The following is a 13,435-nucleotide window of genomic DNA, read 5'->3' as shown; positions in this document are numbered from 1 at the left end:
ATAATAAATGTGAACTTAACTAATAATAGAGCTTTTTTTTAAAGGAAAATATTCCGACCTCTTACATAAATGGGAATTTTCTCTATTTAGTAAAAAGATAGTAGAAAATATTAAACTGATTTTTATAAATTAGCATTGATAAAATTAGGATTGCTGCTACAAAATTTAAAGTAAAAAGTTAGGAGTTCCCTGGTAGCCTTTTGGTTAAAGATCTGACATCACTGCTGTGGCTCTGTTTCAATCCCTGTCCTGGCTACTTCTACACACCACAGGCACAGCCAAAATAAAATAAAATACAGTGAAAAGTTAAAAGTTAAGTATCTAAATATTACTGTATTGGCAACAATAAATCCACAAGTAGGAGTTCCCACTGTGGTGCAACGGGATTGGCGGCCTCTTGGAAGCACTGGGTGTCGGGTTTGATGCCTGGCCAGCACATAGGTTAAGGATCTGCAGTTGTCACAGCCGTGGCTCAGTCTGATCACTGGCCTGGGAACTCCAATGTTGTGGGGCAGCCAAAAATGAAAATAAATGAATAAATAAATAAACACCATTTTAAAAAATCCACAGGTAACCAGTTTCCTTTAAGTATCTGAAACTTTTGCAGTGATGTTAAGAGTGGCTTATTAAAATTTGATGGGACTATCTTTTATTGATTGTCCAGATGAATGGAAGCTGCAAGATAATTGCCTTTGATATTGTCATCTAGGTGATATATTGTAACACAAAGAGAAATTCAGCTTGTGAGACTAATCTTTTCGTTGGCTCTTTACATAGCTAAGTACTAATACAAAGTGTGGAAAAAGAAAGTCGCTTAATAGATTAATTTACATTTTATATTATCAAAAGATGATGTGTCATTAACCACTAGCAAATAGAGAATCATTTTGGAAATTTTAGTTCTTGTTTTTAGAAGATCTCATTCTGGCCATAAAATAAGATATAAGCAAAACACAAACGTATTGCATGATGTGAATAGGTGTTTAACTTAAATAATATAGAAGAAAAAAAATTAGAGGAACAGTGGAGCTTAGAGATCACAGGTCGTTTTTACATGTTGAAAATGAGGCATTTTAGTGGGGAAAGCACCACATGGCTACTTAGTAGAGAATCACATTTTAGTCTAGGAAACTTTGACCACTTATTTCCGTGCCTAAAACCAATTAGAGTTAGACTGATGGGTTGAAAATAAGTTTTAAAAAGCTTGGTTAACATTGTCATTGGTAAAAAGTCAGCCTCTAAAAATATGCATAATTAAAAGCATTTTATGTACCTCTACTTGTCAGCAACAAAATTCTCTTTTTCTTAAAAAGAATTTTCTTAAAAAAGAGAATTTTGTTAGTGACAGAATGTTTTATCTCTGGAATAAAATTTCTTCAAATTATAGACTAGTTAGTTTCTTGTATGTGATTTTTTTTTAAAGGAAATGACAATATCTTTGGAGTAATTATTATTTCAATAATTATTTTTAAAGGCATGATCAGCTTTGTTTTTTAACTTCCCTGTTGAATACTGGTTACAAACTAATAGTCCAAGTACATCTTCTGCTAGCATTTAATCTGTATTTAAGTAAAAGTGATGTTCAAGTAATAATATCTCAACCAATTGAACAGTTCTATTATTTTTAATTAAATTCAACCTTTTTCATAGATGTAGAAATTATTTAATTGTTTAAATAAAATCCTAGAATATGCAGACAATTTGCATGAGAGTTCGTTTGGAGGTTTTAACAAGGGAATTTGCCTTCTGTTAAAGCATATCCTTCTGAATGCGAAAAATTTAGAGTCTTTATATAAGAATTTCAATTTGGAAATGATGCACATAGAAGAGGAAGGAAGGCAGAATCAAGCCAAGTCATCCTCTCATCTTGTTTGTTGAATATATAGAAGTTTTGTGAAGATAATGTTGGTATATTTAAGGCCCTGGGAGTCATGGCAATATGTCATTCGGGTAATTATTTAGTTTCTCAGTTTGTAATCTAGGAAGTCTTACAGTATAGACCACATAGTGTTTCTTTTCCTTGAAGCATCTCTCTGAAGAGGAGAAAATATGCTGTGTTTTAATATTTTTTCTTTTTTTCCAAGAAGAGAAAGCTTTAGGATGCAACCAGTGATATTTAACTCAGTGCTAACGAGAACCACAAGGAGGGATATCTTTGGACTATCTGAAAGACCATGTTAGAATAATAGGATATTAAACTGCAAGAGATTTTTAAGTGTCTTGTGGTTAGTGAACCTGACTAGCATCCATGAGGGCTTGAGTTTGATCCCTGACCTTGCTCAGTGGGTCAAGGATCCAGTATTACCTTGAGCTGTGATGTAGGTCGACTACACGGCTCAGATCCCGCGTTGCTGTGGCTCTGGCATAGGCTGGCGGCTGCAGCTCCAATTCGACCCCTAGCCTGGGAACCCCCATATGCTGTAGGTGCAGCCCTAAAAAGACAAAATAAACAAATAAATAAAGTAACACAACTAGGTAAAAGTAGAACAGGACCAGACTTAAGGCCTTTTTGACCCTGAGATCAGTACTCTTTCCACTATCATACACTCTCCTGCCTTTTATTTTTCAGAGCTTTATTGTTCTTGAATTTTGAATTTCTAGTCTAGTTTTCTTTTATTTTGTATTACAATTTTTCTCCTGAAGGTCAAGTAACCTGGTTTGGTTATGAAAGTCCTCGTAGCTTCTGGGACTATATCAGAGTGGCTTGCCGGAAAGTTTCACAGAATTGTATCTGCAGCATTGAAAACATGGAAAATGTCAGTTCCTCTAGAGCTAAGGTAAGATGTAAATAATAATATACAACTCGTATAATCTAATTCTAAGCATTCTTTTGTTTTATCTTTTTATGGCTACACCTGTGGCATATGAAAGTTCCCAGGCTAGGGGCGAATTGGAGCCGAACTGGGTTGGAATGAGGATCCAAGCCGCTTCTGTTACCTACACCACACCTTTGGGCAAGGCTGGATCATTAACGGATCACTAATGCACTGCCTGAGGCCAGGGATGGAACCTACATCCTCATGGATACTAGTTGGGTTCTTAACCCACTGATCCACAATGGTAACTCCTAGCAGTTTTGCATCCCAATAGAAAATTTTGAGCTCTTTGCTGTGTAAAATATTTATTTCCTTGTCTTTGTTGGAATTAAGTATCTGACCAAATTTTATATCTTTCATAGGCTTGTTTCATTTTTTAATCACTGCATGTAGTTATTTTAGGATAACTCTTGAATCTTCACTGTGGCTTTATAAATAGCTGGAGGATATGAAGCTAGTCTGTATGAATTTCTTCTTTGAGAAGCACTGTAAGATATTTGCTAGTCTGTGAAGTTTTTACATTTCTTGAATTACTTAATTCAGTGGCTTTTAGTGTCCTACCTTAGGACCCAAAATGTCAAAAGTATGCGAAAATATCACTTGCCTTTTTGCACTGGGTTGATATTTGCACTCACACAAATAAAAAGTACTCACACAGTAGTTTGAATTATTAGGTTAACTAGACACTTTTGTCATGTAATACTATTTTTACTTGAAAGAAAATCATTCAAACTAGAGCTTTTTAGACTTAGGCTTTTTTGTAAACATTTCTTAAATAAAAATGAAGTAAATTACCAATTGCTTCAAGACGCCTTGACAGTATTTGTTGCCAATGGTAAAATTAAAACTTTAAGTAAAAATTAGAATTTTGGAACACTTATACTGTATTCACTACATCTTAATCTTGATAGCTTCCTGGTACTTAAAGACTTTTCTGCTAACACTAATGTTGATTACTAACATAAAGGCATTTATATTGTTTAATGGAGTGTGTCAGCCTTGTAGGCCTGCATCATTTTTATTTTTTGAATAACTGATGTGTGGAATTATAAAATCACGCATGAGTAAAATCCATTCAAAGTGCAAGACAGACCAGTATATTTAATGTAATATAGTATTTGTTCATTGATGTGGTTATAAATTCTGTGTTGTAATTAACCTTTAAGAAATTATCATTTACTCTCAACAAAATTTTAGCCAACCAAATCCAACAACATAAAAAAAGATCATACACCACAACCAGGTGGGATTCATCCCAGGTGCACAAGGATGGTTCAACATACGCGAATCAATAAATGTCACACAGCACGTTAACAAAAGAAAAGTCAAAAACCATATGATCATCTCAATAGATGCAGAAAAAGCATTTGACAAAGTCCAACATCCATTCATGATCAAAACTCCTACCAAAGTGGGTATAGAGGGAACATACCTTAACATAATCAAAGCCATTTATGACAAACCCACAGCCAATATAATACTCAATGGAGAAAAGCTGAAAGCCTTCCCACTAAAATCTGGAACAAGACAAGGATGCCCACTCTCAACACTGTTATTCAACATCGTGTTGGAAGTCCTAGCCATAGCAATCAGACAAACAAAAGAAATAAAAGGCATCCAAATTGGAAGAGAAGAGGTAAAACTTATGCACTGTATGCAGATGACATGATACTATATATAGAAAACCCTAAGGACTTAACCCCAAAACTACTTGAACTGATCAACAAATTCAGCAAAGTATGAAGGATATAAGGTTAACATTCAGAAATCAGTTGAATTTCTGTATACGAACAATGAAATATTAGAAAAGGAATATAAAAATACAATACCTTTTAAAATTGTACCCCAAAAAATCAAATACCTGGGAATAAACCTGACCAAGGAGGTGAAAGACTTAAATGCTGAGAACTACAAAGCATTAATCAAGGAAATTAAAGAGGATGAAGGGAGTTCCCATCATGGCTCAGTGGTTAACGAATCCGACTAGGAACCATGAGGTTGCGGGTTCAATCCCTGACCTTGCTCAGTGGGTTAACAATCAGCGTTGCTGTGACCTGTGGTGTAGGTTGCAGACGCAGCTCGGATCCAGCATTGCTGTGGCCCTGGTGTAGGCCAGTGGCTTTAGCTCCGATTAGACCCCTAGCCTGGGAACTTCCATATGCTGCAGGAGTGGCCCAAGAAATGGCAAAAAGACAAAAAAAAAAAAAAAAATTAAAAGAAAATAAGATGCAAAGATATAGAAAGATATTCCATGTTCCTGGGCTAGAAAAATTAGTATTGTAAAAAATGGCCATACTGCCCAAAGCAATCTACAGATTCAATGCAATCCCTCTCAAATTACCCATGACATTTTTCACAGAACTAGAACAAACAACCAAAAATTTATATGGAACCACAAAAGACCCAGAGTCGCCAAAGCAATCCCGAGGAACAAAACCAAGCAGGAGGCATAACTCTCTCAGAATTCAGACACTATTACAAAGCCACAGTCATCGAGACAGTGTGGTACTGGCACCAAAACAGACGTACAGACCAATGGAACAGAATAGAGAACCCAGAAGTAAACCCAGACACCTATGGTCAATTAATCTTTGACAAAGAAGGCAAAAACATAGAATGGGGAAAAGACAGTCTTTTCAGCAAGTATTGCTGGGAAACCTGGACAGCTGCATGCAAATCAATGAAACTAGAACACACCCTCAAACCATGCACAAAAATAAACTCAAAATGGCTTGAAGACTTAGATGTGAGACGAGACAACATCAAACTCCTGGAAGAGAACATGGGCAAAACCTTCTCTGACATCAACCTTACAAATGCTTTCTCAGGTCAGTCTCCCAAAGCAACAGAAATAAAAGGAAAAATAAACTAATGGGACCTAATCAAACTGAAAAGCTTTTGCACAGGAAAGGAAACCAAAAAGAAAACAAAAAGACAACTTACAGAATGGGAGAAATGAGTTTCAAATGATGCAACTGACAGGGGCTTAATCTCTAGAATATACAAACAACTTATACAACGCAACAGCAAAAAAGCTAACAATTCAATTGACAAATGGGCGAAAGACCGGAATAGACATTTCTCCAAGGAAGATGTACAGATGTCCAACAAGCACATAAAAAAAAATGCTCAACATCACTGATTATTAGAGAAATGCAAATCAAAACTACCATGAGATACCACCTCACACCAGTCAGAATGGCCATCATTAAGAAGTCCACAAATAACAAATGCTGGAGAGGGTGTGGAGAAAAGGGAACCCTCCTGCACTGTTGGTAGGAATGTAATCTGGTACAACCACTATGAAAAACAGTATGGAGGTACCTTAGAAATCTATGCATAGAACTACCATATGACCCAGCAATCCCACTCTTGGGCATATATCTGGACAAAACTCTCCTTGAAAGGACACATGCATCCGCATGTTCATTGCAGCACTATTCACAATAGCCAAGACATGGAAACAACCCAAATGTCTGTCCATCGACAGACAATTGGATTAGGAAGATGTGGTAATATACACACAATGGAATACTACTCAGCCATTAAAAAGAGAAACAAAATAATGCCATTTGCAGCAACATGGATGGACTAGAGACTCTCACATGGAGTGAAGTAAGTCAGAAGGAGAAAGGCAAATACCATATGATATCATTTCTATCTGGAATCTAATACGTAGCACAAGTGAACCTTTCCACAGAAAAGAAAATCATGGTCACGGAGAAGAGACTTGTGGTTGCCGAGGGGGAGGGGGAGGGAGTGAGGTGGTTTGGGAGCTTGGGGTTAACAAACTATTGCCTTTGGAATGGATTAGCAATGAGATTCTGCTCTGTAGCACTGGGAACTAGTCTAGTCACTTATGATGGAGCATGATAATGTGAGAAAATAGAATGTGTACATGTATGTGTAACTGGGTCACCATGCTCTACAGTAGAAAATTGACAGAACACTGTAAACCAGCTATAATGAAAAAAAATAATAGAAATTATCATTTACTGAGTTTCAGTTAGAACCAAAGGAGAATATCACCCACAATTATATGAAAAGATTGTTAAAAGATTCCTTTTTCCAGCCGTGTATCTGTATGAAACTAGATTTTTTTTCCAGTGTGCTTCAACTAGAACAACACATATAACACATGGAATGCAGAAACAGATACCTGGTTCTCTTTTATTAAGCCATTGATGAAATGTGAAAAAATGTTAAACAAAGCTACTTTTCTCCCTAATAGTTTTTGTAAATAGAATTAAGGTAGCATTATTATAGTAATATAAATATGGTTTATAATGTTAGCATGTAATGGGTTCATTATTTTTTAATTGCTTTTTTTTCTTTTTAGGGCCACACCCATGGCATATGGAGGTTTCCAGGCTAGGGGTTGAATTGAAGCTACAGGTGCTGGCCTATGCCATAATCACAGCAACACCATATCCAGCCACATCTGTGATCTACACCACAGTTCACGCAACGCCAGATCCTTATCCCACTGAGCAAGGCCAGAGATCAAACCCACAACCTCATGGTTCCTAGTCAGGTTCGTTTCTGCTGTACCACAACAGGAATTCCTAATTGCTTAATATTTTTAAAGTTTCCAGTTTTGACTTTCAGTACAGTAAATATATGTTATAACCTAAATAAAAGCCCTTTGGAGTCCTGAAAATTTTTTATATTGTTAAGATTTGAGCTAGTGACAAGCTGTATCAGCTTTAGTATAGTAGTTTTATTTATTTATTTTTATTGGCTTGTCATAGGTAACTTTCCTTACTATTTTGACACTTAAGATGGGAAGTGGTCGCAGATGTGGCTTGGACCCGGCGTTGCCATGGCTGTGGCTGTGGCTGTGGCTATGGCGGGCAGCTGCAGCTCCAGTTCTACCCCTAGCCTGGGAACTTCCATATGCCACAAATGCAGCCCTAAAAAGCAAAAAAAAAAAGTTACAGAATGAAATGTAAGTAGAAAGTAAAGATTGAAAATACTAGATGTGTGCAGTTTTAAGATATACATAATTCAATCCAGTTCATTATCTGACAATTCTAAGCTTATAAATTACGTCTGTATAATAAACAAAGGTATAACAACCATTGTTTAAAAGTGTAGTTTTTAAGTTTATTGTTTCTGTATCTATTTTTATTTAGGAATCTTTTTTCTTTCAGAAAAATTTTAGCAAAATTGCAGATACAGTGAAATTAAATATTTTGTAAAACATAAACCAAACATTTAGATTTTTTAATTTATTTTTATTTTTTTGAAATTTTAAAATTTACTTTCCATTTACAATTATTACAAAATATTGGCTCTATTCCTCATGTTGTGAGATAACATCCTTGTAGCCTTACACTCAATTGTTTGTACCTCCCACCTCTATATTACCTCCCCTCCCACACGGTGGTAACCACTAGTTTGTTCTCTGCATCTGTGAATCTGCTTTTTTTTTATTGTTGTATTTGCTGGTTTGTGTTATTTTTTAGATTCCTCATATAAATGTTATACAAATATCTAAATTTTTTAAAGCAAGATTTGTAACATTTAAATTTAGTGATATAATTAGAAACTTAAACACTTTAGAATTCATAATTACAGAATTGTATTTTTGGATAAAATTGGTAGCTATGATTTTTGCTGCCTTTTGAAGACTGAAGCTGTAAAGGTTACTTTATACAACAACTGTTCCCTCCTCCTTCTCTGCTTCTTTTCCATCTCCAACCAAAGGTTGTCCGAGCAACAGTTAACTTTCTGCTTCAGTATCTTTTAAGTCTTTTAGATCGAATCAGTTTTCCTCTCTGCCTTACACAGTTTTAAGCCAATAAATGTCTTCATTTTTAAGTCAACTATAGCTAGGTATTTTTGTTAATTTTTTCTCATGGATGTTTAAATCTTGTTTTTTGAAGTATTAATAAATTTCTTACATACATCTATACACACTCCCTTTCACATATTATCTTTCATTATGTTCTATCACAAGTGATTAGATATTGTTCCCTGTGCTATACAGCAGGACCTCATTGCCTATCATTCTTAATGTAACAGTTTGCATCTGTTAACCCTTTTTAATCACAACTGTTGTCTTAGTAGTCCTTTGGCCTCCATTTTCTTTTCTCTCTCTCTCTCTCTCTCTCTTTTTTTTTTTTTTTTTTTTTTTTGTCTTTTGTCTTTTTAGGGCTGCACCCACGGCATATGGAAGTTCCTAAGCTAGGGGTTGAATCAGAGCTATGGCTGCTGGCCTACACCAAAGCCACAGCAATGCCAGATCCGAGCTGAGCTTGCGACTTTCACCACAGCTCACGGCAATGCCAGATCCCTGACCCACTGAGCGAGGTGAGCGATCAAATCCTCAACTTCATGGTTCCTAGTCAGATTCATTTCCGCTGTGCCATGACAGGAACTCCAAGCCTCCATTTTCTGGAACTGTTGAATTTGTTTATTTGTTTACCTTCTAATTGTCTGATTGACTACAGTTTTTTAAAATGTGCAATTCGAATTCTTTTTTTGCATCTTAGTTGAGTTTGTATCTTGGTTTCTATAGGTTAAGATTAAAAGACTAATTAAAATTTGAATGAATCAAGTTTATAAAAATAGAAAGTACCCTGGTGGTACATAAACTTTATTTTCTTATCTTCAAAATAAAAGTAGGAAAGGTTAACATTACAAATATATTAGAAACCCCTTCAATATAGGAGAGAATATATTTCTAGAAATAGTGTATCCTAGAATACAAAAGGTAGTTGAGAAGATAAACATTAAAAATGTAGCATTTTGACCTGGGCGACCCAGAGAAACCCAAACACCAGATAACCTTAGCTCTCTTAATAAGACTCTTGGGACTAGGCCCTGCACAGCAAGATACTATCCTGCAGTGAGAGTTAATATTTATTCTATTTAAAAAAATGGTGTTGAGTATCAAAATACCACAGAACAATCATGTTCCAAATCTTGTATTTATGTCTTTGTTTTGCTGAGGCCTCAAACAGATTCCATTTATTAGGGAATGGTTATGTGGGGAAAAGTCTGCAGGCAAAGATTTACTCCTGTCTTTGTTCATCACAGTGTGAAGAGCGTGAAGAGCGAAGTACTTAATCTACTCAATAAATCACCTCTGCCAAGTGTCGAGATTGAAGGATTAAACAAATATCTCAGGTGCCAGGTTTACTGAGCCTTTGAGCTGCAGTGCAGAGTGATTGCTAGCATTTGTAACACTCTCATCCAGCTTTGATACTTGTGAAAACCGCATGACAGAACCTAAGAATCAAACGTGCAGATGCGCAGTTCAGTATATTTGGGACCAAAACAGTTAAAAAGATAGGATGCACTATGGAGCAATGACTGATTCTGTACAGAAAGAGTCTTTAAATTGAGCTGATTTGAATGAATCAGGATTGTCTGTATCATAGTATCACTGTACAACTTAGATTCACATTGTAGAAACTTGCCGTCATGAAAGATATAATGCTTAGTCACTCTAACCTAAGATCTGTGAAATGTAGATCATTCTTTTTCTTTGCATAGTCTGTGCCTAGCTGAGCTTATTTTCCAGGACCTGTACATAGCCTATCAATGAAATAGAGTATTTGAATTGAATATCATGTCTGTTATCTTTCCATCTCAGATGTATTTGCATCTCTTCTTTCTATAGTATGTAGGGATTAGGGAGACATCAACTTAAGTTTCAGGCTAGAATTAGCACTCTCAGAAAAAGAACTTCATCTCAACAGGCACTTATTTCTCTCAGTTCAGAATTCACCCGTCTTCCCCATTTTATAATTGGGCTAATTACATATAAGCATAATATATGACCTCTGACAGAAACTCTCTTTCTCATTTTGCAGGTATTTCCATTGGATTTTCTTAGTATTCCAACTGATTTCAAGCTCAAGAAATCCTTTTTCCCCCTTAGTTTGTTTCTTTTTGGCCTCAAAATATGAACTCTATACTGTTCTTGAATTCTTCCTACCTTCCAGCATATCTTGTGTCGGGTTTTTTGGGGGGGGTTTATTTGTTTGTTTTTTAGTTTTTCATTGTTTTTAAGAGTGTTCTTATTTTTTAAGTTACTGGTTTTGGTTAGACTAGGCTTTCCTATTTTGTGATTGCTTATCCTGTACATTCCTTCTATTTAATATGAATTTAATTTAATCTTGGACCAATTTCTGAATATTCTACTCACATAAACCGTTCACATATCCCTCATCCTTCCAACCTGACAAATTTTTCCTGAGCAGTATCCCACATCAGAGCCGTGAGTGTCATCCTTAATACATTCCTATGACATAGAACCCTAATCCTTCCCAGTTTTTCCTGGTCCCATCTTCTTGTTTACCTTTTCCTTTGTTCAGAAGCCGGCCTTAGTGCTTTGTCCCAAAGGCTTGTTAGGCAAATTTTCTACTTAAGGAGGCAGAGGCAGATGGAGTGTTAATCACAGTTATGCACGTGTTATTGGGTACCAGAACTTTATAATAAGATGTAGTACTGCCAAGAGACCATTTTTATGTTCATTCCTTTTACTCACAAATCTACCTCCTTTTTAAACTACCAATTGACTTTTCCTACCTCCAATTCTTTATTGTGATGACCCCAAATCTGGCCATCAGACAAATTGGAGGGGCCCTGCAAACACTCCAGGCTTTTATTTAAGACCCCAGAAAGGCTGTACTTTGTGGGGTAAGGGAAATTCAAATGAAGACCAGTCCAAAAAAAAAGGCCTAAAAGTAGTAACCCCTAAGTGGTACAAGGTGATTTTCAAGCATACTGTCTGTCTACCAGAAGAAAAGTAAATCTGTTCTGGAGAAAGGTAGCATTAGAGCTACTACACATTTTCCTCCACAATGTCTAGTATTTAATCAGAAAATCACCAAGCATATAAGGAACAAGATTAAACGAACAAAACTAAGAAATATAAAAAAATGCAATTGAAGTAGGCCTATTGGAGATGCAGATAATGGGCTTTTAAGTAATGATAATACAATTAAAATATAAAGAGTAATAATACTAGATAACTTCACTGTACAAGAAAATCAATGTAGGAAAACACGGAATACTCATTCTTACAGAACTTACACAGTTTGGTCACTTTTTTTTGGTCTTTTGTCTTTTAAGGGCCGCACCTGTGGGATATGGAGGTTCCCAGGCTAGGGGTTGATTCAGAGCTACAGCTGCCGGCCTATGCCACAGCCACAGCAATGCAGGATCCAAGTCACGTCTGTGACCTGCACCCCAGCTCACTGCAATGCCAGATCCTTAACCCACTGAGCAGGGCCATGAGGATACTGGTCAGATTCGTTAACCACTGAGCCATGACAGGAACACCCCAGTTTGGTCACTTTGGTGGTGAGATGAGTTTCCTGTCTTCCAGTTGTATTTTTTGTTTCCTCATGTAGTTAAGTAACCTGACACAAAATTCTTGGGAAGAAGTATCTTGATGTATAATGCTGTTTAAACAGAGCCAAGCATATATTAATTATATTCTTAAGACGTATTGACTAATTTTTTTCAAAAACCTTTAATGGCAAACAAACAAATACTTTGTCTGTAAAAATAACAACACCCTTCAGTGCATCACCATTATCTGAATGATAAAGTCTAAAATCTTAAATCTAATTTTTGGTTTTTCCCACTTTATGGCCTCAGCAAACTTTATGAGTCTGTTTATCTTCTGTTTCTTTTGTTGCAGGAAAAGAAATTACTAAAATCAGAACCATTTTATCATGACAGCATAACAGAGTTTAGCAAACATCCAAGGACAGGAAACTAGGTGCAGCCCAATTGTGTATGGATTGAAATTAATACATCAGGAAGCAGGGCTTTCCCCCATGTTTCTTATCTAAAAATAGCATAGTCTGCTGTGTCTAACTTTCTCCACAGAACAACTTCCTCTGCTTCTGTTTTAAAATGTAGCCTTTTGAATCAAGCCACTACTACCAGTCTCTGTCTTTTAAATGAAATTTTAAGAAACTTGAGACTGCTGGCTAATGCTTGCCTTTTCCTTCCTCTCTTCCAATCAGCTACAGTTAATTGTAGGTTCCCCTAGGCTTACTCAGCAGAAACAATGGTCTGAGCACTGGGCAAGCTAAAGGATTTTGAAGTTAGTGGGCAAATTGACTGGCATGCTAACCACACCCCTATCATCCCTCTATTTCCCAGCAACACTGCTGCTTCTAGCCAGCCTGGTTTTACTACTGTCTAGATTAACTCCTCTTTTATCATTCCTGTCCCACAGTTTGGCGAACTCACTAGAATTATAGACATTTCTACCAGTGTAGACATTTCAATGCCTTTTTTTTTCCCCATACTGGTAGTGGACCATCATATATATATATACATATATATATGGGGGTGGGGAGGGAGAGATTAATATCACATTTATTCTCAGCTGTCACTGCAGTGTTTTAATATTCTATATAGTCACTCTTCATAGATTTTTCTGGAGATCTGTAAAAAGGTTGAGAGAAAAATGAAAGGAAGTGAAATATAAAATTTTCACTAACAAAATCTCTTATATTCTTTCATTTTAACAAAGAATCCCGAAGAAATGCTTTAGATTATAAGAAAAATATAAATTATTAGTCCTAACATTCAAAAGTAAGATTATTCATATTTAATCAAAATTATGTGCTTTTGTGATTTTGTTC

The 13,435-nt window shown here is 36.0% G+C and overlaps 1 protein-coding gene across 18 annotated transcripts in view; it reads left to right on the top strand.

The window, feature by feature from the left end:
- The window catches only part of RUNDC3B (RUN domain containing 3B), a 294,945-nt gene that overhangs the window by 195,355 nt on the left and 86,155 nt on the right, over positions 1 to 13,435 (top strand). For all 18 annotated transcript variants that reach the window (XR_014815985.1, XR_014815984.1, XR_014815983.1 and 15 more), the window contains one exon: positions 2,644 to 2,777. Coding sequence is in view for 14 of the 18 variants with exons in the window: in XM_021102523.2 (XP_020958182.1) it covers positions 2,644 to 2,777 (134 nt within the window). In the remaining 4 variants the exon portion in view is untranslated. The remainder of the gene's footprint in view (positions 1 to 2,643; positions 2,778 to 13,435) is intronic.

The sequence above is a fragment of the Sus scrofa genome, chromosome 9 (assembly GCF_054392235.1).
Source record: "Sus scrofa isolate SSC_HxYL_T2T_F1_AM1 chromosome 9, Sscrofa_HxYL_maternal_Yorkshire_Landrace_v2.0, whole genome shotgun sequence".
Lineage (NCBI taxonomy): Eukaryota > Metazoa > Chordata > Mammalia > Artiodactyla > Suidae > Sus > Sus scrofa.
This window is presented reverse-complemented; position numbering and strand designations above follow the sequence as displayed.